Source organism: Microdochium trichocladiopsis (assembly GCF_020744255.1).
Source record: "Microdochium trichocladiopsis strain MPI-CAGE-CH-0230 chromosome Unknown B0I36scaffold_9, whole genome shotgun sequence".
NCBI lineage: Eukaryota > Fungi > Ascomycota > Sordariomycetes > Xylariales > Microdochiaceae > Microdochium > Microdochium trichocladiopsis.
The window spans coordinates 2,126,640-2,150,950 of record NW_025763552.1 but is presented as its reverse complement, the minus strand read 5'-3'; the positions used below and the strand labels follow the sequence as shown (position 1 = coordinate 2,150,950).

General features: G+C 57.2%; 7 protein-coding genes across 7 annotated transcripts; 3 read left to right on the top strand and 4 right to left on the bottom strand.

The window, feature by feature from the left end:
* Window positions 1-231: 231 nt before the first annotated feature.
* On the top strand, window positions 232-6,343 carry B0I36DRAFT_366964 (uncharacterized protein; the record flags this gene model as incomplete). Its single annotated transcript, XM_046159388.1, has 2 exons — window positions 232-1,886; window positions 3,763-6,343. The coding sequence occupies 2 exons, from the start codon at window positions 232-234 to the stop codon at window positions 6,341-6,343; spliced, it is 4,236 nt and encodes a 1,411-aa protein (XP_046008616.1).
* Window positions 6,344-9,586: 3,243 nt separating this feature from the next.
* B0I36DRAFT_332472 (uncharacterized protein) lies at window positions 9,587-10,817 on the bottom strand. The gene is made up of 4 exons (XM_046155119.1): window positions 10,715-10,817; window positions 10,603-10,652; window positions 9,973-10,552; window positions 9,587-9,904 (listed from the first exon to the last, which is right to left on the bottom strand). Exons 1-4 carry the CDS (start codon window positions 10,715-10,717, stop codon window positions 9,629-9,631), a joined length of 909 nt encoding a protein of 302 aa, XP_046008615.1. The 5' UTR covers window positions 10,718-10,817; the 3' UTR covers window positions 9,587-9,628.
* Window positions 10,818-11,733: 916 nt separating this feature from the next.
* On the top strand, window positions 11,734-13,048 carry B0I36DRAFT_274771 (phosphoglycerate mutase). The gene is made up of 2 exons (XM_046151361.1): window positions 11,734-12,434; window positions 12,535-13,048. The coding sequence occupies exons 1-2, from the start codon at window positions 11,849-11,851 to the stop codon at window positions 12,771-12,773; spliced, it is 825 nt and encodes a 274-aa protein (XP_046008614.1). The 5' UTR covers window positions 11,734-11,848; the 3' UTR covers window positions 12,774-13,048.
* Window positions 13,049-13,819: 771 nt separating this feature from the next.
* B0I36DRAFT_250231 (glycosyltransferase family 2 protein) lies at window positions 13,820-15,760 on the bottom strand (the record flags this gene model as incomplete). Its single annotated transcript, XM_046150529.1, has 2 exons — window positions 13,820-15,080; window positions 15,135-15,760. The coding sequence occupies 2 exons, from the start codon at window positions 15,758-15,760 to the stop codon at window positions 13,820-13,822; spliced, it is 1,887 nt and encodes a 628-aa protein (XP_046008613.1).
* Window positions 15,761-17,934: 2,174 nt separating this feature from the next.
* B0I36DRAFT_332467 (concanavalin A-like lectin/glucanase domain-containing protein) lies at window positions 17,935-19,833 on the top strand. The gene is made up of 3 exons (XM_046155118.1): window positions 17,935-18,490; window positions 18,570-19,074; window positions 19,151-19,833. Exons 1-3 carry the CDS (start codon window positions 18,280-18,282, stop codon window positions 19,428-19,430), a joined length of 996 nt encoding a protein of 331 aa, XP_046008612.1. The 5' UTR covers window positions 17,935-18,279; the 3' UTR covers window positions 19,431-19,833.
* Window positions 19,834-21,924: 2,091 nt separating this feature from the next.
* On the bottom strand, window positions 21,925-22,852 carry B0I36DRAFT_332464 (uncharacterized protein). Its single transcript, XM_046155117.1, has one exon. The coding sequence runs from the start codon at window positions 22,784-22,786 to the stop codon at window positions 21,998-22,000; it is 789 nt and encodes a 262-aa protein (XP_046008611.1). The 5' UTR covers window positions 22,787-22,852; the 3' UTR covers window positions 21,925-21,997.
* Window positions 22,853-23,255: 403 nt separating this feature from the next.
* On the bottom strand, window positions 23,256-24,092 carry B0I36DRAFT_366958 (uncharacterized protein; the record flags this gene model as incomplete). Its single annotated transcript, XM_046159387.1, has 1 exon — window positions 23,256-24,092. One exon carries the CDS (start codon window positions 24,090-24,092, stop codon window positions 23,256-23,258), a length of 837 nt encoding a protein of 278 aa, XP_046008610.1.
* Between the last annotated feature and the right edge of the window lie 219 nt (window positions 24,093-24,311).

Here is a 24,311-nt window from a genome sequence, read left to right as displayed (position 1 = left end):
GCTGCCCGCTGCGAGACAAAGTCGTCGGCCGGCTGCACTCCTGAACACAAATTCTAGAAGCTTATATATTCACTTCCTCTCCACTTATACCCCGGTCGCGTCCCTTACCCTCGGCAGTTAGACCGGACTGGCCAAGCAGGACCTGTGTATAGCAGGCAGGACATGACACACGAGTCGTCCTCCGCTGCCGGCAAAGAGTACTAGTCCCGCCTCACATCACCACCGCCGACCATGGCCCTGCCTCACTCGACATCGACGCTCCTGCCTCCGGGCACGGTGCATCTCGTGCTCGTGGAGCGAGACGACGAGATCGTGCTCGTGCCCAAGCCCTCGAGCCACCCGGACGACCCCTTGAACTGGTCCAAGTACCGCAAGCTGCTTCACATCATCTGCGTCTACATGTACACCTTCACCACGGGCGTCGCCGCCACCGCGACATACTCGTGCCTCGTCGACATCAGCCGCGAGACGGGCATCACGCTGACCGAGCTCAACCTCGGCACGGGCTTCATCTTCCTGCTTGCCGGCTGGGGAAACCTCATCTGGCAGCCTCTGGCGCTCAGCATCGGCCGCCGCCCCGTCTTCCTGCTCAGCCTGGTCGGCTGCTTCGCCATCACCGAATGGACCGCACACATCTCCTCGTTCCCGCAGTGGGCGGCGGCCCGGATCCTCTACGGCTTCATGGTCGCCCCTGTCGAGGTGCTGCCCGAGATCAGCATCCCGGACACGTACTTTGCCCACGAGCGCGGCGCGTACGTGGGCTACTACAGCCTGATTCTCAACGGGAGCAACTTTATCGCCCCGCTGTGCGCGGGCTTCATGAACGACGCCATCGGCTGGCGGTGGGTGCAGCATTGGGGTGCGATCCTGCTAGCCTTCAACTTTGTCTTCTCCTTCTTCCTGCAGGAGGAGTCCATGTACTTCCGCTCGACCGTCGAGGCGGACACGCAGGAGTCCGACTCTGCCGTGGAGATTGGGCAGATTGCGAGGGTTGCGTCTGCCGGGACAGCGAACGACAATGACAATGACCACGACAACGACAACGAGAAGCAAAAGACCACTTCTACCGGCTCGCCCGACCGTAGCCCATCGCCCACCGCGACCACCACCGTTACCGCCACCGCCGCCACCAGCGGCACCGCGATCCCACAACACCCAAAGCCCATGTGGAAGCGCATCACCTTCTACACGCCCTCCGAGCTCAGCGTGTCCCAGGCGCTGACCATTTCCTGGCGGCCCATCGTGATGCTCTACCACTTCCCCAACATCCTGTGGGCGGGCTTCCAGTACGGCTTCACCAACTCGTGGTACTCGGTCTACAACGCGACGGCCTCGCTCATCCTCACCTCGGCGCCCTTCAACTTCACCTCGTCCATGGTCGGCGTGACGTACCTCGCGCCTTTATTCGGCGCCGTGATTGGGGGGTTCGTAGCCGGCCCTGTGAGCGACAAGCTCGCCCTGCGCCTGGCGCACCGGAACCAGGGGCTGCGCGAGCCCGAGCACCGCCTCTGGGGCCTCGTCTCGTACGGCGTCATCCTACCCCTCGGCCTGCTCATGTGGGGTGTCGGCGCGGCGCACGGTGCGCCCCTGGGCGTCATCCTCGTGGGCAGCGTCTTCTGCGGCTTCGGCATCGTGAGCGGTGGCTCCTTTGCCATCGCCTACGACGTCGACTGCTTCAAGGAGATTGCCGGCGAGAGCATGGTCTCGCTCATCCTCGTGCGCAACACCATGACCTTTGCGTTTAGCTACGCCATCACCCCCTGGATCGAGGCCAGCGGGCTCCAGAACACGTTCATCGCGGTCGGCGTCATCGCCCTGGTCACGGGCTTCTCGTTCCTGCTCATGATCTGGAAGGGCAAGAGCTTCCGTGAGAAGGGCGCCGAGAGGTACTGGGCTTATGCGGCGGATCAGATGGTTAAGCATTAAAGGATCCTTGGGAGGCTTGATGTGTACCCGCTCGATGCGTGTGCACTTTCTTTTGAGGCTATGAGTGTTTTCTGTTTCCCAAGAGTACGGCAAGCGATGCGTTTTGTCATTCGCGTGATCTTTCTCCCTTTTTTTTTCTTCCTTCTCTTCCTTTCTTTCGTCCGGAAGATTTTACTCGGGACGGGGAATCCGAAGAGGGACTCTCATCGTAGTGTCAAGCGTCGTAGACTCGTAAAGGCCCACGTATACGACCAAGGGCATTTTCACAGAGGATGACCAGACTACCTAGGACGTTGTAATATCAGACATTCAGCGGGCGGAGTCGCTCCACCCACGCACGCAGGATCACAATGAGACAGAACCAGGCATGCTCCCAGAATTTTTCTCGTCAGGTAACCAAAGCTTAGCGGTGTGTACTGTTTCCAGGTCCAAATGTCCCAGTGTGTTTCAGCAGCGATACCCTTTGGCCAGGGGGGTGCAGCACCGACTCGTATCAGGAGAGAGCAGAAGGTCGATTCATACTCTGTAGTATGCAGCTTTGACCTCCACCGCTCATACGCAGTAGCCTCGTCTACGGGACTACGATAATAAATCTCCGATTAAAAGATACGGATGACACTCCTGTCGTCGCATCCGGCCAGCCCCCCCTTGCCGCCGGGTCACTCACCGTGTTTCAATATTCCCACAATCGCCCGCAGACCCGGCCCCTGCTGTGCTGTGCCGTGCCGAGGAAAGGAGCAGTGCGCGCTCGTGTAAACGTTGGCAAGGGGCTGAATAGCCGCGGGGAGCGAGGGGAGGCCAACGCTTATTCTGGAGCATGGCCACCACCACCACAAGTCGGGACACCCGTCTCCATGTTCCCCGGGCGCCGGCCAATTTCTTTCGAAAGTGCAGGACATGGTTTCCTTGGGAGGAGGGGGGGGGGCACGGCGGTATGGGATGCAACCCATCCAACATGTCTGTTGTATAGGGGTAGTAGGTAGCAAACACGCAAGCTGACACGTTCCTGCCACGCGAGGTTGGCTGAACGGCTGTGCCTAGGTGACCGGTCACACAAAGCTGGCATGCCGTCAACCGGAACTTGCCGGGCACCGGAAATGAAGCCGGGGTGGTGATTCTCGGTGGAACGCAGGCCATCTTCTGGCTGAGACGTGCAGCAGGACTTCCTTCTCCGAACTATCTATTGGACATTTGCTGCAGAATGACGATTTTGCAGGACCGGAGCCCAGGCCGGAGGGTGGAGGGGATGCAAGTGGTCGGGGACAGTGAACCCTCAGGGTCCTCCTTCTGGGGGGTGTGGGGGTCCCGTGGAGGATGCGAGGGAGAATTTGATCAGGTCAGGCCATTCCGAGGACGGGGGCCCTGTGGCTGCCCAACGGGCTGGGGCTGTTGGTTGTGTGCTGGGAACAGGGGAGCAGAGCAAACTCTAAATGGCCTCAAGGGGGACGAGACATCCTGGCTCGCGATGTGGGAATATTCTAGCGTATTAAGGGCGAGGGGGTTAACACGCTATCGACTATCGATCAACTAATGCTGGGGCCACGGAGGATTAGCACGAAAGGAGGATATGAAGACAAGCCGTAAAGTGCGTCTAAGCAGTCCCGGCCCACAAACCCCGACGGACCACCCCCTTGCCGCGGGCCGTGGCCGACCGCTAACGACGATCCAGCCACCTATCACAGGGAGGTGGTATCGCAGGGACGTTGGTATGGTATACGCCACGGGCAGCACCTTATCTCGAGATACGTACCTGGGCCGCCTGTCTCCCGATTCGAGACACACCACTAACATTTGATATCATCACCACTCACCGCCGCCACTAACAACAACGGCGAGCCCGCAGTCTCGAACCATGCTCGAGTCCCACGCGGCGCCCGACCTCTCGGACGCGGCGCTGGGCGGCGTGCCCATGCGCATCCGCGGCCACCGCTTCGTCGACGGCTACAACCGCGTCGTCATCCCGCGCGGCCTCAACGTCTCGGGCTGCAGCAAGCTGCCCACCACCCCGGACGGCCGCTCCCACCTCACCGAGGGCTTCTACGACCTGCACCGGACCGTCTCCTTTGTCGGCCGCCCGTTCCCCCTCGAGGATGCCCCCTTCCACCTCGGCCGCCTGCGCACCTACGGCCTGACCTTTATCCGGCTGCTCGTCACGTGGGAGTCGCTCGGCCACGCCGGGCCGAACCCGGCCACGGACCTCGACGTCGAGTACATCGACTACCTGCGCCGGCTGGTCGCCATGATGCCCCAGTACGGCCTCAAGTGCTTCATCTGCGCGCACCAGGACGTGTGGAGCCGGTTCAGCGGCGGCAGCGGCGCCCCGGCCTGGACGTTCGAGGCCGCCGGGTTCGACATTGAGGCGTTCACCGACACGGGGGCCGCGTACATCCACGGCCAGGACGAGGCGAGGCGGGCGGGCGGCCTGGCCAAGGACAACGAGCCCAGCGGGCCGTTCGTCTGGCCGTCCGGGTACCAGAAGCTCGCGGCGTCGACCATGGCGACGCTCTTCTGGGCGGGCGATGCGCTGGCGCCGAAGCTGCGGTGTATGCGGACGGTGCCCAGCCCGTCCGGGAAGGGAGAAGCAGAAGTATCGGTCCAGACCTTCCTTCAGGACGCGCTGATCGAGGCGTTCGGTCGCCTGGCGGACGCTGTGTCGCCGCTCGAGGCGTGCATTGGCTTCGAGGCCATGAACGAGCCGCATCGCGGGCTGGTCAACCTGCACCATGTCCACAACTGGAACTACGACACGGATCTGCACATCGGGCACTACCCTTCTTTTCTTCAGGCCCTCGCCCTGGGAAGTGGGTACCCGCAGGAGGTGCCCTTCTACGTCAAGACCTGGCCGTACCCGACGCGCGTGTCGCACTACTCCCGCATAGACCCCAAGGGTAGACCCGCGTGGCTCACGGGGGATCTCGCCGTGTCGTCGTCGGCACCGGACAGGCCAAAGGGGCTGGGCGGGTGCGTGTGGCAAGCCCACGGTGTGTGGGAGTGGAACAGCAAGACACAGTCCCCGATAGTGCTCGAGGACAAGTACTTTGAGTACGACCACAGGCCCGGCCGCGAGGGCAGGCCGCTCGAGTGGTACCGCGACTGCTACGCGCCCTTTGTCCGGCGGTTCAACGAGCGGATGCGTCGGGCCCGGAGCACGGCCGCCGCTACTGGCAAGAAACAAGGCGCAGAAGGAGTCACGGACATGATGGCCTTTGTGGCGCCCATACCCAACGAGTTCATGCCGCCGTGGCAGCCCGTCAAACACGAGACCGCCGCGCGGAGGCAGACTTACGCCACCAAGACCATCATCGACACGCCCCGGCCCGAGAACATGGTCTACGCGCCGCACTTTTACGACCTCAACGTGCTCTTCAACAAGGAGTACAGCGGGGTCATGAGCGTCGACGTGCAAGGTCTGTCGAGGGGCGTGTTCCCCCTAAAAGCGCTGCACTTCCTCTCGGCCGGTCTGCGGAGGAACTACTCCCGGCAGATTGGCAACATTGTCAAGCACGGGCCCTTGTCGCTGGGCGGCAACGTCCCGACGATCATCGGAGAGATCGGGATCCCCTTTGACATCAACGGCAAGGTCGCGTACAGGACGGGCAATTTCGACATCCACCGGGACCTCTACAACGCACTGATCGCGGGGATGGAGGACAGCCTGGTCGGGTTCACCCTGTGGAACTACAACCCGGGCAACACGGTCGAGTTTGGCGACGGCTGGAACAAGGAGGACTTTAGCATGTTCACGAGCGACGCCGCGCCGGAGCACGTACCGGACTACCGCAACGCCGAGCACGAGGCGGACGAGGTGTACAAGGGCGGGCGGGCGATCGATGTCCTCATCCGGCCGTACGCGGCCAAGATTGCGGGCGAGCCGACCCGGACGAGCTGGGATCCTAGGACGCTCAGGTTCGAGCTCGACTGGACGGTCGGTGGGAAGGATGTTTCCGCCGGGCACAAGGACAAGAAGAAGGCCCTGCTCGATGAGCTGGAGGACAAGGCGCACCAGACAGAGATTTTCCTGCCGGCATACCACTATGCTGGGAAGAAGCTTGTGGTCAGGGTGAATGATGCGGACTGGTCGTATAATGCTGTCCAGCAGACGCTGTACGTGCGCAGTCGGCTTGGGGCTGGGCTTGATGGCGGGCGCGCGGGTAAGCGGCTTGCTGCGAAGACGCACAGGGTCGTCGTGGAGATTGAAGGGCTACAAGAGCATCTGCTCAAGAGAGTTCTGCAGAGGCGGCAGGCTCTGGGCAAGGTCGGGCAGCTTGGCATATTGGGGACCACACTGGCCACGATGCCGCCTGCCGTCGAGGTCTGGGTCGAGGATGTGCTCGCTGGCCGGGACGAAACGTTGTTGGGTGTGCTGGCTGCTGTATTGATCATGCTATTGGCTATCATTCTGGCAAAGGTGGTATGACTAGATCAAAATAGACTAGACGCGAAGATGATGACAGCTGAGACTCATAGAGATCCTTGGTCCTGTTCAATAATCTTCATAATTCCTGTTGTGACAAACAACTCATGAATAACCTGCAAGTTTGGAATAACGAGTCGCACAAAGGCGACTACAGCGGCTACTCCAATGATGTGAAGATACCTCATGCCTGACACCCAAGCACCAAGAGGTCTATATACGCTACGAAATGCATACATGATCCTATTTCTCGCGATCAACCAATGACTAACACAAAGCATCATCTAGTGCGGCATTCTTGAGCGTGTTGACACATGTTTTAACAGCCGTGGACGTTGCAAAAGACACGAAAGTCTGGATTCGCGCCTCTTGGTAGTCGCGGGCAGGAAACGGCGTTTCACTGATTGAACCTTCCAAATGCCGAAGATAGGCTGCGGTTTGAGCTTCTCCGTCTCCTCATAGCCAACGTTGTGATCCCACACTGGATCCGCAGCCCATGGGGTTTGGATGTCATCGAGTGGCCATGGTGGCCTATGGTCCCTGAAGCGAGGCTCGGCCACAAGGTCACTGAGTGGAGCCAGGTCCTCCCAAGCCTCAGCAGTCGAATCAGTGTCCTGGTCTCCCTTCGTGTCAAGGACCTCGTAGACGACCGGTCTCGGCAGAACTCGCCTACGCAAATGAATAAATAGGTCTTTCCTCATACGCAATAAAAGCCTAGAAAGGTTTTGACGCAGACAATGAGATTTGAAATGTCCTTCAGGGAGCCCGGAAATGTTCATTTGGCCCCCCATTTCGCTTTCTAGAGCTTTCACAATCTCCATGAGCTCCCATGTTGTGGCGCGCAGCTCACAGCATGGAGATAACCATGGAATGAACAGATATTGAAGAATCATCTTGCTGATGGTTGAGTCTGGGTAATACGATGAGTGGGTGTCTCCATGTTTCTCACCACAAATCAGGCGTAAAAGAGGGTAACCGGCTGAAGTCCATCTTCGTGGGGGTTCGGTGGCGTCATAAGTGTTTATGTACTTGAGATATTCTGTAACAGCCAGTTGAAGGTGCAAGCATTCCGAGGACCCGATGTCAACGTACAAGCCGTAGGCAGCCCCGATAGCGCCTAACGTGACCACTGATCGTCTCCAGGCATCGGCGAACACACTATATCGAGCTGGGGCCAATTTGTCTCGTCTTGGGGGGAACGAAGTGGCACAACGAGCAAAGCAGACTGCAAAATGCCGCTCTATATCCGCCGAGCCAGTGTCTGAATGGTCTTGTGCCCGCACATAGGAAAAGGGTATGGAATCGTAGGAGAATCTGATCACCAACTCAGATGTTGGAGTACCATCTGCACGGTTGGTTTCGTCCAGTAGTTTCCAACAAAGACGGGGCAGAAGTTCATGAGAGACAGCCGCTCCTTGAGGAATATTTCCGTCTCTGGGACTCTTCACTGCCGAATGGATCAAAAGCGGCATGCTATACCATGGTACGCGATTGGCTCTCCGCAGCACATATCCGGAAAACCCGGCGTCAGCACATGATCTCCAAAACACGGTGCCAGTCCCGAGACGTAACTCAGAATCGATCCAACAGCTCAAGGGTCTAAGGCGATCCGCTGCACCGTATGCAATAGACTTTGCGCCTTGCAACTGAATGGCAAAGGCACCGTGGCGTGTTGCCCTCGCAAAGATCCTCATGATGTCTGTCCACCGCCTAGGTATTTCTTCCAGTACAGGTCGATTCTTCTGGTCTGAAGTCAGGCATGCTGACGGAGCATGTTTGCAATATACGATTGCTGCATCGACAAGCTGTCTAAAAACGCCAGTCATAGGTGGAGGTCGCAGCCATGAATCCGGGAGGTCGGCTTGGCTCAGACAGTAGTCTTGGGCGGATCGGTGTGTCCATTGTATAGTTCGATATTCGTAGAGAACCATCCTATACAATTGTTTTGCCACAGTGCGCGATTGTCGCAACCCGGGATCATTAGTCGACAGCCGAGCAGGGTTCTGCTTCCATTCCAGTGATGACCATCCCATGCGACGAAGCGGAGTTTGTGCGACTATTTGAAAAAGGCCATGACCGCGAGCCAATATCTGCACTTCAATCTGCTGGCAAAGCTCCAAAAAGATAACAGGGTCCTTGAATGGGCGAATGTCGTGCTGTTTTGCAGCTTGTGCAGCAGCAAGGTGAGCAATGCTTCCTAGCTGCCTGCCAACCTCACGCTGAAGATTCAGGATCCCCACATACCAGTTGATCGACCCTTTGTGCAGCTCATCTATGTTCTGAAAGAACTTCTCGAAGAGCTCCTTCATACCTTGAGGAATCGAGGAGAGTCGGACATCTAGCATAAGATCGTCGTCACCATCATCAGCAGCCTTGATAAGTGAGCGGGTGACAAGGACAGCCCAAAGGAAAATGCCTTCCGCACTGCGAGCGATCCGTCTACATGTCTCGAATTTCTTCAGATAGGACGATCGAATTTTCTCTGAACCCAGCTGTGCGGCCACGTATTGGCGGATATCCTCATAGTTGAATTCTTGCATCTCAAGTTTCGGAACGTGAGAAAGTCGACGAATAAAGATAGGCTCTGGGCGGCTTGAGACGCATATCTTCATCTTTGTGGCCATGGATTGTTGTAAAAGAGCGATGGCATCAAGTAACGCGGACTGATCTCCACTACACTCATCCAAGCCATCCAGGAACAAGCAAAAGTGATTGTCTCTCGCATGTGCAGACGCAATGGCCACCGCCATTCGAAGCCTTCTCTGGTCCCAAGCTGGCATTACTCTGGCGGTTGAGATCGCCAGCTTGTCCGACACCATGGAGATTAGAACGGGATCAGCTTCACAAAGCTGCAGCAAGAGGCTCCGGAGTAGACCCTCTATGTTGCGCTGAAGCTCGGCAGATCCGGCTTGCCAGAAGTAGTGCTGAAGAACTTTTATAGGGCTGTGCTTTGACCACTCTCCGAGGCACTCCAGCGTCCGGGGGTTGTTGATGATGTGAGCCATCATCGTCGACTTGCCGCTTCCAAGTTTGCCCGAGATCCAGTAGATAGGGTCGTCACTGCGCAGCCATTCCGGAAACCCATGCAAGGTCGTATGTTTGTCGTCCATTATCCATTTCATTGTGCTTGGAGTAGCTTCTGCACCTTCGATAGTCCTTTGTCTCAACGTCCGCTCTGGAAAGTCCAGACTTAGGGAGAAAGCCTTCTCCATGGCTTCTTGATGTTCCACCTCAACTTGGAGCATTGTCTGATCTGTGCACTTGAACGATCAATTTATTGCTGAGAACCTACACGCCTCTTTGGAGACTAGCCATGCGCTGCGCGAGATTCTCATCACCCAGGCGCACAGCTTCCAAGTCGGGCCTCGAGAGTTGGTGTAGCAACTCACATTTTTTGATAGCAAAGTCATACAGATCCTCCATGTTTCTCCTGACAACTTTGAACTTGTTCCTCTCGCTTTGGCTCTGCCCAAATTTGCAAACCTGAGTATGGTCGGCATCGAGAGAAACGATGTTCTCCCAGTGTCCTGGCAAGCCCAATCTTGAACTGTCCCGTTGCACAACCTATAGGGTTTCTCCCTCCTCGTCAGCTTTATTGTTTGACATCGAGGACTGAAGCTCATGGTACGTACGCTATCTCTTGACCCCCAGAAGGAAACGATCTGATACTCGTCCTGCTGGTGTCTGAAGCCCTCCCGCATGATATCACTGCAGGTACTGCCTTCATCAAGGATTTCAAGGATCCTGTCCCCTTTTCTGAACCCAAGGCCGTGGGCGATATCAGCTGCAGCCTTTCCAGTGCTGACGAGCATCGCCTTTCCCCCGAAATGGGGAGTTGCAAAGAATGCCAGGCCCGTGGTTGCCTCCTTGATCGATGTGTATTTCTGGTTTTGTTGCGCATTGATAAGGGCCTGCTTGATCAGCAACCCGCCCATGCTGTGTCCCACGAAGATGATGGGAAGGCGTTCCGTGGCCTTGTTTCGTTCGCATCGGATCTGCTCAAGGAGGTCATTGGCCTTGTCGAGGAACGTGGTTCTGTCCGAGCCGTACACGACGGCAGCGTCGTACTGGTATATGAAGATTCGAGCTTCGGGTAGGATCTTTGGGAGATCGTCGCGCAGCCACAGATGGCCGTCGGGAGCGGTCCAGGTGCCCAAAGCATGGTGTTCGGCCTCCTTACCGCGCGGGTTCAAGCCGTGGACGGCAACCACACTGAACGAATGAGCACGGGCGCTAGTCACGTAGAGCAGGAGTATACTTACTCCACTCTGAAAGGGGAGTCTTCGCTGTCGGGGTAGATTCTGCTTAGTGGCTGTCCGGCGGTCTCCATTAGCCTCAGGTTCCACTCCTTTATCGCCGAGCGCGAGCACGTACCATCTTTGCAAGGTAACCGCTGTCAACCTGAGCAGGTCCAATCCAGGGGCCAGTCGTGTCAGGATCGGATTCCGGTTTGAGCGCTAACTTTGTTCTACAGTTGTGTCCAAGAAATACGAGGAAAAGCAGAAGTGCGGGGAATCCTGAGGCCGAGGGAGGCAACGGCTCGGCTTACATCAACTACCCCTCAGACCCTGGCTGACCAGCATTCATGTGGTTATTGTTATCACCCGGGCCTGCTTGAAAGCGGGGCATGCCTCGTTATGTGTGCCAGCAGGCAATCTATGGCTCTTTGGTGACCCCTGAGATGCAGCAAGAAGACCAAGCACACCAACAAGATCAGAAGCACATGTCACTACACAGGATATCCCAGGCAGCCTGATTAGCCACGCGCCGTGCCATAGCTATTTCTCCGGCATTTTCCGACCCAAAGAACAAGGCTCGTAGAAATGTATTTCATGTTCCTCTTCCGTGCTAAAAGTGTTCGTCCGCAGCGTAGGAGAGACCTCACTGGCGAAATATGCTTGCCCAAAAGCAGGTATCTCGAATATAAGCAAACTCTGTGGCAAGAGCTCTTCGAAGGCTTCTCTGCTCCCAAGTTGGCATGACCCTAGCGGTCGAAAGCTCCAGCCTGTCCAACACTGTGAGGATGATAGTCGGGTCAATGTCGTCCGCGACGGGCCCAGAAGAGCAATGCTATCGGTGCATACCCCCATGGGCTAGCAGTGCAGGTTGTGCCTGTCCCCAAGCCAAGCCGGCGAACCGACTTCGTCCTTGCTGTCGTCAATGCGAAAAGTCCCAGTACAGGATCATTTCGAGCATCAATCTCCGAGTGCCCACGATTTCAAGCCGATGTCCGCAATATGCAACAGCGCGATTGGCTCAATGGCGCCAGACCTAGTCATTCCCGAGCACTGCCACATGGCAGTGGAGCCGCGACGAGCGCCCTTCCGTGACTCGGATGGATATGGCCGCCCGGTCCGGTCGAGAGGAACACATTCACTCGAGCTGTCTAAAAACAATATGTGTGGAGCTCAACTAACAGTGAGATCTCTCGTGCAAATAAGTTTCGAGATGATTTCGGGAAAACCTCATCGCGACAGACACGGCACGTGAGTCTGCTGCCTAGAAGTCATGACTCCGACGATCCATCTCGTCCGCCACGGACAGGGCTATCACAACATCAGCATCCACAGCCAACATCTGCGAGACCCGGAGCTCACTCCTCTGGGCGAGCAGCAGTGCTTCGAGCTGCGCGACAGCTTCCCCGATCACGACAAGATCACCCATCTGGTTGCCTCGCCGCTGCGACGGACCCTGTCAACGTGTCTCGTCGCCTTTGCGCCTGCCGTGGCACGGACTGGCAAGATTATCGCGCTGCCCGATTCCCAGGAATTGTCACTATACGACTGCGACCGGGGCACCGATGTCGAGACCTTGCGCGCCGAATTTGGCGAGCGGGTCGACCTGGCACTTGTGCCGCCCGGCTGGAACTCGAAGGGCTGCGAGGAACGGCAACCCACGGTCGCGAATCTCATCGTGAGGGCGAGGAGGGTGAGACTCTGGCTGCGGGACCTCGCACTCACTACTACCCTGGCAGCGACCGGCAGCAACGACACTGCTGAGAGGGAAGGAAGGGACGTGCAGATTGTCCTGGTCACGCACGGCGGCTTTCTGCACTTCCTGATTGAGGACTGGGACGGCATTCCTCAGCGTAAAGGTGTGTTTACCTAACATGACATGACGACTCGTGGTATCGAGATATATCCCACCAAGGACCAAAAACTCACCATTGGCTGACGCTGCATGATATCACATAGGCACTGGCTGGGCGAACGCGGAGATCAGATCCTATACGTTTGCAGACGCCACTGGGCAAGATTCAGAGGCTTCGCTGAAGGAGACCGACTCCAGCTGGACGCGGCGTCGAGGTCAGGACGTGCCTCTGACCGTAGCCGAGCAGCTAGATCTCCGTGAGGCATACAGCAGGGCCCTCGACGCTGAGACGGCAATGGTGGAGAAGGAGCTCGCGGAGATGGAGACTAGCACAGTCGCCTGAGTTTTGGCTTGGTACATTCCAGAATGACAGTGGACATTGGCAGGACTGGTAGACATCATGTTTTAGATGGGCCGCTGCCATTGCGGAGTCAAAGGAAGCACGATTGATGCTCACGTAGCACCAAAACCCCTCTGATGAGGGAGCGGTACTCGAACTGGCTTGAACCACCAGCTGGCCTGAGATACAGCCGATGACGTCTGCAGCGACCCGAACACAATTTAAGCAAGATAATGTGCATTCGTGCAGCAGGTCCCCCTCGCAGCCGATGATGGGGTTTCCCAAGCTCAGTTGAGTGAATCGCTCATAGAGAAATCGGGATCCCACCAGTGTCAGCGAAATGGGAGAAGGCTACCCGGCTTGCATGATACGACGCTGATTGTACCTTGTACCGTGCTCGCGTCAGCTGACGACCTTCAGCCACAGCCGGCGAGATCGGGCGCAGCTGGGTTGTCAGCCAGCCGGCTTGTAGCCCAGCCAGCCACGCAAGGGCTTATTGTGCCACGCTGACAAGATCTGTGCCGCAAGCCATGTCACCCTCGAGTCTATTTTCCGGTGGATATTCCTTGGCATGTGAAAGGGTTAGCACAGGGTACCCTTTTCTTTTTTGACTCGGTGCCACGTTGGCCAACTGGCGATTGCCCTAAGGCACGCTAAACCTTGCCGTGCTCAAGTGCTGCATGATAAGGCGGGAAGGTCGACTCGCCTTCGATATCTCTGGCTATTTTGGCGGGGAAGTGAAGCGCACACCGCGAGATGCCTTGCACACAGGTTGTTTTGACCATGACGCTCAAATGGACAGACTTTGAAGTGGTATGATTCAATTCGAGAAACAGATGCTTTGCGTAAAGCCAAGCGCAACGCCAATGTAAATGCTAAGAAGCTGCAATGACAAAACAAAGAATTAATGGTTCCAATGCGCCCCTCCCTGTCCATGTCCGGGTTTTCATACTTTGAGTCACCAAATGGTATCAATCTATCACCCCATCCCTCACTTCTCTCTCCCCAATCACACATCCCCCCATCCACTAGAGACTTCCGCTACAAACTTAGAAGTAGAAGAAAGTAGCCACGAAGCAGAAGGTCGTGTACAGAGTGGTGATGGTGTACTCGGTCTCGAACCAGGCAGCCTGGGCGCCAAAGGCGATCTTCTTGGTGACGTTTCTGGGGTGGGCGATGCCGGTCTTGGGGTCGCGGTTGAGGAGCTCCTCGCGGTCGGGCACGCTGGGGGGGTTGATGGCGTAGGCGATCGGGGTCCAGATGGAGCTGGCGAGGAAGAGCCAGGTCAAGGGGGGCCACCAGGCGTGGGTGATCATGCAGGTCAGGATGTCGCGGAGATTGAGCTCGACGATGAAGCACTTGTAGGTGGTGATGCAGACGCCGGCGATGACAAAGTAGACAAAGAGCAGGTGGAAGAGAGCCTGGCACTGGATCAGGATGGCAAAGAGGCGGTGCAGCATGCCCTTGCGGGTCTCGGCGTCGCGCTCGTTAATGGCCGAGCCGAGAGAGCCGGTGGGCTTGAAGGCGGTCGAGGCGCCGCCGAGCCACTTGGGCAGGATGAAGGCGCGGATGAGGCAGAGGGCGAGGTAAGGAGCCATCCAGATCTGGTAGCGGGCGAAGCGCTGGCCAGTGTGGTAGCCGGCGGGGATGTAGATGATGAACTCCATGATGCGGCGGGAGATGACGGTGGCGAAGGCGGCGCGGAGGAGCCAGCGGAACTGCTCGTCATCGGCGAAGAGGATCAGGGGCTGGCCCATGATGAGGATGATGGGGATGGAGAAGAGCGAAATGCAGAAGACGATCGGGTAGAAGGAGAGGATGCCGATGAGGAAGGAGCTGATGCGGGCCGGGGCGGTCATGCGCTTGATCTTGTCGCCCCAGAGGTAGAAGTTGACGTTCATGGCGTTCTCGACGGTACCGATGGCCCAGCGCGTGCGCTGCTTAAGATGGGACGAGAAGTCGTCGGGGACGGTGCCGAACTGGAGAGGCTCGTGGACGTAGGCAGTAACCCAGCCCTTGCCGATGAACAGGTTGGAGGTGGCGACATCCTCAGCGATACCACCGACAGGGATACCACCAATGTCGTCGAGAGCAGTGCGGCGGCAGATGTAGCCGGAACCAGTGCACCAGGCGGCGTTGAGAGTGTCCTTGATGGGCTCAGTGATGTGGACAAAGAAGTCGAGAGACTGGCCGAGAGGGTCGGAGCGGGGAGTGTTGTAGAAGAGCTGGGGAGGGCAGGCCATGGCCACCTTGCGATCGCTCAGAAGGTGAGGAAGCAGGGAACGCGCCCAGTGAGGCTCGGGAATCATGCTGGAGACAATGTTAGTTACCCGAAAGTCATTCAGAGGAGAGAAGAAAACTTACTCAGCATCGAGGGCACCGACAAACTCGGCAGTACCGCCAGGGAGGAGAGTGAGCTGCTCGAGACCGTAGTTGAGGTTGCCAGCCTTGAAGTGGTGGGGAACGCCGGGCTTCTTCTCGCGGGACATGTAGAACAGGTTGGGCCAGGTCTTGGCCGCCTCGAGCGCCAGCTGCTCCAGCTCGGCCGACTTGCCATCGTCAAGGATGATGACACGGAACTTCTCGATCGGGTAGTCCTGGTCGCAGGCAGCCTTGACAGTGTCCATGACGACCTCGTTGTCCTCCTTGCAGCAGGTGACAAAGACATCGAGAGTGGGGACGTCCGCGTCGCCGGTCAACCGGAGCCGGGGCCGGGTGCGCGACTTGAGCGAGAAGAGGGCCCAGGCATTGTTCATGAGGTAGGGGATGGTGATGAGGAACTCGACACCGACAAAGACCCACGCGGCACCGGCGCTGATGCCGGTACGCTGCTGCACGTCAATGTTGCAGTAGAGGCGGAAGCCAAGGTAGGCGAGGTAGATGAGGACATCAATGGCAATGAAGAAGGGCGCGAAGAAGTACAGGTACCGCTTGACACCCTTCCACTGCTCTGAGTCGTCGCGGTCGTGCAGGCGCACAATCTGGCCCATGCGCTTGTAGTTGCTGCCGACGCTGGTCGAGGACAACCGACGGTCGGTGTAGTCCTCGTAGACGCCGAGGTTGGCGTCGCTCAGGAGCACCTGCTGAGACAGGCGCGAGCGCGTGGAGTTCTTGGGCGGAAGCAGATCTGATGTCGACATCATCGACAAGTGGCTGTTGTAGCCGGTGGGGTTCTCGTAGACGGGGTTGTCATTGTTGGTGCTCTGAGGGTAGCTCTGGGACGGGCCGTGGCCCATCGAGGCGGACCGCGACGAGACGACCGAGGTGCTGCGGTCCCGAACAATGACGGGCCGCGCAGGAGTGGCAGTGCCGCTCGAGTAGTTGTCATACTGGCCGCCCTCGTAGACGTAGGGAGAGGCCCGGTCATCGGGGATATCCTGCATCCAAGCGGGGTGGTCGGCGATGTCGACGCCGTGGCCCGAGTTGAGCAGGCTGTCCTTTTCTTGCTGCATCTTGGCGGTTGGAGAGGAATGAATCAAAGGCTCAGAAGGAAAAAAGGAAAAGGAAAAAAGACAAATAGGTAACTGGATGACCGAGTCACCTGTAAAGCCTGTGTTGGAGATAAGACACTTCTATGGTTGCTGATGAAGGCCAGAGAGCTGCCGGGTTAGTTTGCTGGATGCCTCTTAGAAAAATATCTCGACAAAGGCAGGATGGGCAGGCTTTACTTATGATCAAGCCGCACCACCAGACCCATCGTGGGACAATGTGTGTCCTAGGGCTTATGCAGGGTGGGATGGGCTGCCGGGCCGGGGCTGGGCAAGCGGCACTGGGCTGAGCTCTGTTCCAGAATGGCATTGTCAGGGTCAGGGAGAGCAAGGATGCCGAGCCTGACAGGGCACAAGGCAGGCCGTCTGCGGTTCCAATAGCCGTCGGGTTGGGATGGGCAGTCCGACCAGCACCGCCGCGGGTGAGCCTCTGCGCAGCTCATCATCACCGCCTCGGGGAGCTGCACGAATGAGCTGTTGCCCTAGCCTGGGGCACCCCCGCATGAGGTTGGACGCCAGCAGAGCTAAGTTGCCGGGCCCAGAGCATGTGGCAGGGGGCTTGGAATCCTATTTTTACCGTCAGCACGCCCTGTCACTCACAGAGACCGCCCACAGCTCAAGATGAACCCGGCCGCAGCTCGCGGATCTGGCGAATCAGCGCGAGGCTCGCGGACGCCGGCAGACGGGCAGAGTGGCTGTGCCCAGCTTAGCTAAGGACGATGAAGCTAGAGGAGCTCAAGGAGCTCGAACAATCCGGTGCCATTATCAGGGGTCCGTGATTGGCTCTCTCGGCCTCTTGCGGTGCTCTCACAGCCTCATCTCATCTTGCTGCAGGCCATGGGTTGCTCCAGCCCAGCTCTCTTCGGGCCTAGTGCTCACCTTCTTTCACCAACCCCCTGGTCATCTCGCCCAAGCGCAACCCCCATCCATCCCGCCGTTTTCCTCCACCAAGGGGACCCTTATCGCCCATGCCCAGTGCCCACAACAGCAAATGATCTGCTGTATTTTTAGACGCATTTCCAGCTACTGCTGTGTGCGCGAGTCCCCGACTGGCTTGGCTCCCCAGCCCGGTTGTGGCTTTGCGATCTGGCTCATGGTGTTCTGTAGGGCTGGGCTTAGGTGGCTGCTCTTATCTCTGGCTAGCCTCTGCCCTCTCGCTGGTCCGACAGCTTGGGTCGGTTCTCCACGGTTTCACTGGTCACAAGCTCCAGAAAATGGCCGTCTCCATGCATGGCCCCAAGACCTGGCTCTGTCCTTGCGGGCTGTCCATCAGCCGCTGTCCGCCATCGGACTTATCCTGTGGCCACTCCAGGCTCAGTGCAGCGGCACCCTTGTCTGCACGACACTGTTGATACCTGCTTGCCAAGCCCCAGCTCCCTGTCAGCCCAGGAGAGGACTCCGTGAGATTTCTGCGAAATTGCGTGAGATGGTAAGACCTGTCAGACCTAGCCTAGCGCCCCGGCGAAGAGCTGACCCAGGTCCTGCCGATTCCTTGCCGTGCCCCCCAGGGCTGCCCTGCCCGCTTTTCCCTGCGAGCCACAGCCCGCGCTCACGCTATCCGCTTGTCGGGCTTGAGCTGGCAGGAGGCTCCAGAGGGGGCATCCAAACCGACATGGGTCGGTGACAGGAAAAGGCTTTGACAACTGCCCAGCCCACTTACACGGCCACCGCCTCCTCTCCATGCACCCGAATTAGAGTCAGCTTGCCCTGTGATCCGCAGCCGGGGACCAGGCCAGCAAGAGTCCCAGGGCTGCCGTACGTGCACCACTTACGACCGCGCTGGATACGCCATATTAAATCATATCAGACGGGCCCGGCCAAGTCGTGCTGCAGTACACACCTCACCTCTCCATACATAACATCGTCGGCAGCCCCCCACCTGCTCTCTCCCAAGTGCACGACATATCTATCCACGACCAGTCTTTTTCCTTTTGCAGCATCCGCCCTCTGCCTCATAGGCGCATATCTTGGTTGTTAATTTCCTTCGCTTGTAATTATCTGTTCAACCATAATCCGCAACCATGGGCTTCTTTGTTGGCCTCATTGTCAACGCCGTCCTCATAGGCGTGCCGATTGGCGCCAGCCTGGGCACGCTCTTCGGCGTCAGACCCTTCCAGAACGAGCGCAAGGTCGCACCCACCGATCCTGAGAGGTTCGACCATATCCTCACAGGCTCGATCTGTGGCGAGTTCCACGAATTTGCGCTCAACAGGCTCGGCAACAACTACACGAGTAAGTTTTCTTCGCTCCGCCTGTGTTGCCCCGGACCTTTCCAACAGCATCACTAACAACCAGCTTTCCCCCTCTTTAGTAAACTCCAACGAGATCCTCGAGGCCCCTGGATCCACTCTCTGCACAACCATCACAAAATACCAGAACGGCACATACCCCACAAGCTCGACGACACCGGATTTCAGCTTCACCTGGGACTACCCCTTCAAGATCGCCAATGCCTCGGCTCCAAGGAACCAGACGCAGCCCCTGATCCACGCGTTCCCGCAAATCTCGATTGCCGACGGCGGTGTCCTGCCCATCAGGCTCGAGGACCTCGGCGAGCTGACGCTCGACTTCAAGTGGACCATGGGCACGGGCAGCGAGCCCTCTCCCGAGACGAGCGAGCTCCGCCTGGGCGCCGCGCAGGTCAACTCTAGTGTCGCGCTCGACATGTATCTCGACTCGACCGAGGAGAGGGCGCGCAACGCGAGCTCTGCCAAGTTTGAGATGATCATCGTCTTTGCCAAGTATGGTCTTCAGCACCCTGTCGGCTTCGGCAACGGCACCATCGTCAAGAGCCAGACCATCGACGGACACGAATTGTACGTTCTCCCACACATCAAGCTCGTCGCGCACTCTCTCAAGAAAGCCATGCTAACCGTGATTCTCCCCCTCCAGTAACCTCTTTGCCGGCCAGAACAACAACAAGCAAAACGTCTTCTCGTGGATCGCGACGCGGCCCGTGACCAGCATCAACTCGGACCTGCGCCCCTTGTTCACAAGCATCATCGAGCTTGACGACAAGCTGGCCACGCAGTTCAAGGTCGACAAGCCCACCTTCACCAACTACCTGGGCTACGCCGGCTTCGGCACCCAGGCATACAACTCGATCGGCAACGTCACCTTTGCGGTCAGGGACATGCAGTTCAACGTGCGCAAGTTTGGCACAACGCGGTGATTTCTTCTCGCTCCCGCGTCGCGCACCGAAGTTTGAGTTCACCACGCGGCATCTGACGTGAGGTGAAGGAGGGGCGATGAGTGTGCGTGTGTCGGTGTAGTTTGCATTAGTCTTTTTTTTTGGTGGCCACTTGCATAGCATTTTCTTGGGTTTCTCTTGTTTTCTCACTCTGTCGTCGCTTTTTCTTGTCAAATTCTCAAAGGGGTTCATGGGTTCATTTGTCTCTCGGGATCAGAGGAGATGGCCGGTCCAAATACCCCGCATTTAGATTCGGCCGACCACTCTCCTGGTGTTCACGGTTAATGTTTAACAAGAAAAATTTGATCACCTCCAGAACAATTTCTCTGTCCATGATCTCTCCCCATCTCTATCTCTCTCTGTGTGTGTGGCTGCCACGAGACGTAGATCGTGAACGGGGGCATGTATCGAAAAACTGCCCGTCTGCGGCACAGCACACAGGCTTGCGCCCCCCGCCCGCCGCCCCCTTTCATCTGGGCTGGCGCCACTCCTCGGCAGTGTTAGAGTCAGACTGGGAGAGAGAGCCTTGGTGGCGTCAGCCCATGATCATTATGCCGCAGCACCTTGACATGGAAGACGCACGTCAGAACTCAGGCTGCCAAAGGCGAGACTTGCGGCGAGCCTGCGAGCCTGCCTGTTATCCCTGCCTTGCCTGCGTTTGAGTGAGGGGTGACCAACAGCACACAGCACATGCAGATAGCCTACTCCTCGCCCGCGCTACCCATGCATGCACCAGCAACCACTGCCACAACATGTCATGTCGCTAGAAAGGCTAGTTCCGTGACTGACAGCCCTCGCAGGACACACCAGCCGCGTGTGAAAAGGATAAGTGAGTGGGTGGCTGGTTGGTTGCACGAGTAACAGGGGGTGAGGGGGTTCCCATCGAGGTGGTGTGGGTTTTGTTGCCCAGATATGCGGCGCCAGCATAGCCCTGCAGAAAGGTTCAGCCCTGTCAGCCCGCTTTTAGTTCATCCCCCCAAGGCATATTTGATGGCGGGGGCGCACGACCACAGTTTCGAGCTTCGAGGGGAAACGAGTGCTGGGGGGCATTCAGAAGTGCGGACTGGGTCGTTTTGCAAATTCCGGAAGGACAACGGGTCGTAAAAAAACGGACAGCGACCCCTTACAATTTCGCCCGTTGTGAAGCAGCATCAGACCCACGGGCCATCTATCTATCCCAAGGCAGTCAACTTTCCCATCTCACTTTTGGTCTGTGCATCTGGAGATGGGAAAGGATCCCATGATTGGACAGGTTTTACGTCGGGCTGAGAAGCGACCGGGATTCGCGGAGCAGGGTTTTTGGGGGGCCCACATAGCCCATGCATGTATGCCAGGCAGGCCGCTGACATGATTTGAAGTGGGAATTTCCTCGCTTGGTCTGCGGAGCTGACCTAAGACGGACCAGGATCGAGGTGTGGGCGGCGCGTGCGGCTGGCCGCGCCAAGGCGTGACGAGGCAGACTCGCGAGAGCCTGATGGGGCCAGCCTCGAGGGGAGCGTTTGATAAGGTAGAGAGAGAAGGGCGGCGCGAGGTGCACACGTGGGGGGAGAATGTCTCTGGATGCAGGAAAGCGCCCGGCAGGATTTGGCGGCGAACGTCTCCAGCAGGGGGGACGATCCGAGTCGGGACCCCTTCAATTTCATTTCGAGGAGGATCGACCACCGCTTCATTATGTGATCAGAATTCCCTTGGGGAGATGTCCTTCTCAGTGCCAAATTTGGAAACATGCTCGGGGCTGTGCACAGAGGCATGGGCGGAGTTAGGGAAGTTGACCGGCCCCTTTCAAACGTCACGGATACCGCATCCGGGGCTGGCATCGGGCGTCGTGATGGGCACAACTCCAAGGTGTACCATACACGACCGTTTGTTCGCAAGACAGAGATATGGAGAGAAAGAAAAACCGGAAAAATAGGAGATAGAGTAATGTGCATTTCCGCCAAGATTGATTTAGTTACGTGCTGGGTTCAGGCTATTTTTATTTTTTTCGTTGATTTTTGTTTTTATAAAACCCTTATTTTGAATGCAGAGTTGTCATTGGTACAGAAACGCGTAAGGCAATATTCTCATGCGGATCTTAGTGTTGAGACAAATCGTCCGAGACTGAACTTTCCAGGAATAAACAGTGTTATTATTATCAATTGTTGATGAAAGACCTCAGGCAAGTGCCAACGTGATTCAATGTACAGCACAGCACCACAAACTTGCGACCGCGATGAGTTTGAACGTTGAACAAAACAGCGAACACCACGCTAACCATTCCATCAGGTCACGAGTTTTGGTAAAACAAAGAATGTTGCACCGCACAGCCTATCGCAATGTAGCAGCATTAAAAAAGAGGATAGCTTGATTGAATGAACAATGCGACTCGCTCATCTATTGCGACTTTGTAAGTTTCGCGCTCAGCCGCTTTCCTGGCGACCCACGTGGTCGTTGATTCAGCATACGCACATTATGATCGAAACAAATCGATGAACAACTGCCGTTACCTGATGCAGAACAGCCTCTCTAGCTCAGATGATTACTGACTGCCAGAGATGACCTTCGGCAAATCAGCTGTAAATGCCCACTTTGAGGAACAGCACCTTACGATCATGATGAGACTTGCATGTGTGTCCCGGCAACTGCGGAACTTCAATCGCGTCAGGCAGTAACACAAGATCATGTGGGAGCTTCAGATCGCTATGTTCGTCCAGAAGATCCGGGTGTGCCTCCGGCCCGTCTCTGTCCACTAGCATCCGATTATGCTCGAAATACCTGCTCAAGTCCACTGCCCTCACGGCACGACCAGAGGACGGATCCTGCAAGTATACATTCTCCTTGGGGCATGGCCACGAGTGCTCCTGGATCGTGTCGGACCAGTTCGCCACCTTGTCCAAACATAGAACGTACGCCTCCCTGAGGCTCTCAAACTGCGACAGCACGTGGCGCGACTGGTTGTGGTACCAGTGTTCGCTGTAGTTGTCTTGCGCGAGATAGAGCCTCTGAATGACACGTCTGAGAGGAAGGAAGTCGTCCAGGTCCGTACGGACCGCGATGACGTCGAGGTCCCAGTTGACCCAGACGTAAGATTCCCTAGGATCGGCGACTACATCGCCCTCGATGCTGTACGCCTTGCGGTACAAGCCGGCGCCGCGTGCCTCTCGACAAGTATGCAACGGGGCGGGCACCGACATGGAGGAAGCTAGATAGTTCGATGCGACGGACCAGGTCCCCGACCTTCTCTTGGTGTACGAATCCTCTTCGAAGCGGAGGTCGACTGTGCGGGGCTCAACTGTTGCTCTCCAAACGAGGATGCGAAGTTCAAAGGGAAGCTCTGGGAACTGGTGGAACGTCGCCATTGCTAGGAGCGGAGTTTATTTGTGACGCGCTTGCTTATCGACGAGAAGGTTGGAAAAGAATACCACATATGCAGTCCTCCAGACGTGGAGTGATGATGCGTGTTGTGAATAGTTTGAGTGGAGGAACTGAGCGGTGTGTCCATTAGTCACATGCCGGTTGCTTTGGGGCAGACCAGGATTTGGTGCCGTGGGGCTGTCTGGCGCTGGCGAAATGCACAGCTATGCCCGGGTCAGAAAATCGACACAGCACTTCAGAACCTGGCGACCCGTGAGCGAACTCTGCATTGCACCGTTGCTACTTCGTGCCATTGCATAATATTCACACGACAAAGGCAAGGACAGACGTCCCGCCTGGGTGATCAGCTTCACTACTGGCAGCAGCTTGTGGGCATCGGCTGTGGTCATGCTACCCCCAGCTTCTTGAACAGATCGACAAATCTGGATTACACGAGAGCCTTCGTCATTTAATCTACGTTGCACCCGCTCGCGCTAAAGCCACATCGGGAAAGTCGTACACGAGTCCCTCCGCAAACTTCTCGTAGGCCGGCCACCTGAACATATCATGGCACTGCCTTGACGCGTCAAAAACCCGCTGACGTTTGAGCTCGTCGTTGACCCACGCATTAAACCTCTCTATGTCCACGGCCTTCGTCATTCGCCGGTTAGCCGATTTGACGAGAAACACCCTGTCCGCCGGGCACGGCCACGAGCGGTTCTTGAGGGTTTCCGACCAGTACCACAGCAAGGTGTCACACTCGACGTATATCTCCTCCAGACTGGCAAAGTCCTGCAGCCCACTGTCCTGCTTGTACCTCCATTCATCGCCGACCTCGCGGCTCAGACACAGTCGTCTGATGAGTGGCGTACAAGGTTGGAGTGACTCCAGTGGCAGACTGCCGATGGACAGGATGTCGATGTCCCAGTTCACCCATATGTATCTTTGCCACGGCAACAAACGTAATCGCTCGTCATGCTCGCCGTCATCTGGGTTCTTTTCACAGTCGCTCTGCACCCAGGCGCGTTGGTAGAGGCCTAGACGGCGGGCTTCACGACTGACCTGCATCACAGGCGGTATCGGCGTGGTGGTGGCGAGATACGTCACGCACCGCTCCTGATAGCCGGAGCTCAAATGGGTAGAGGACTCTGCCCCTTTGTGAGCGGACTCCTCAAGGGGTTCAAGAGCTACGTCTTCCTTCCTGCACATGTGCAAGATCCGCGGATGGACAGTGTTCCTCCATATTTGGATCCTGAGCTCGGTTGGAAGGCTGAGAAAGGCGTGGAAGGTCGTCGTCGGCCCGTCCGGCATTGACGTGGGAGTCGAGGAGCTTTCATTCTCGTCGGTCGTTGGTTCGTGGCGCATTGAGGACGGTTGTCAGCCAGGAGCCCATACTCTTTGACCGAAGAGGAGGTTGGGTTCAATCTTGTGAGACCGCGTAGAGGATCAGGATCAGGGAGTGACGCGGCGGAGGCGGAGGAGGCGGCGGCGGCGGCGGCGGTTCTGCATTTTGTGAAAGCCTGCTTCGGC

What these genes read in the sequence shown, in the direction of transcription:
- B0I36DRAFT_332472 (XM_046155119.1), bottom strand. An exon ending in GACTCCCCTTTCAGAGTGGA is followed by an intron (nt 10,553 to 10,602) that starts GTAAGTATACTC and finishes TCATTCGTTCAG; the next exon opens with TGTGGTTGCCGTCCACGGCT. An exon ending in TCTGGGGGTCAAGAGATAGC is followed by an intron (nt 9,905 to 9,972) that starts GTACGTACCATG and finishes GAAACCCTATAG; the next exon opens with GTTGTGCAACGGGACAGTTC.
- B0I36DRAFT_274771 (XM_046151361.1), top strand. Translation starts at nt 11,849, where the DNA reads ATGACTCCGACGATCCATCTCGTCCGCCACGGACAGGGCTATCACAAC. An exon ending in CGGCATTCCTCAGCGTAAAG is followed by an intron (nt 12,435 to 12,534) that starts GTGTGTTTACCT and finishes GATATCACATAG; the next exon opens with GCACTGGCTGGGCGAACGCG.
- B0I36DRAFT_332467 (XM_046155118.1), top strand. Translation starts at nt 18,280, where the DNA reads ATGGGCTTCTTTGTTGGCCTCATTGTCAACGCCGTCCTCATAGGCGTG. An exon ending in GCTCGGCAACAACTACACGA is followed by an intron (nt 18,491 to 18,569) that starts GTAAGTTTTCTT and finishes CCCCCTCTTTAG; the next exon opens with TAAACTCCAACGAGATCCTC. An exon ending in ACCATCGACGGACACGAATT is followed by an intron (nt 19,075 to 19,150) that starts GTACGTTCTCCC and finishes CTCCCCCTCCAG; the next exon opens with TAACCTCTTTGCCGGCCAGA.
- B0I36DRAFT_332464 (XM_046155117.1), bottom strand. Translation starts at nt 22,786, where the DNA reads ATGGCGACGTTCCACCAGTTCCCAGAGCTTCCCTTTGAACTTCGCATC.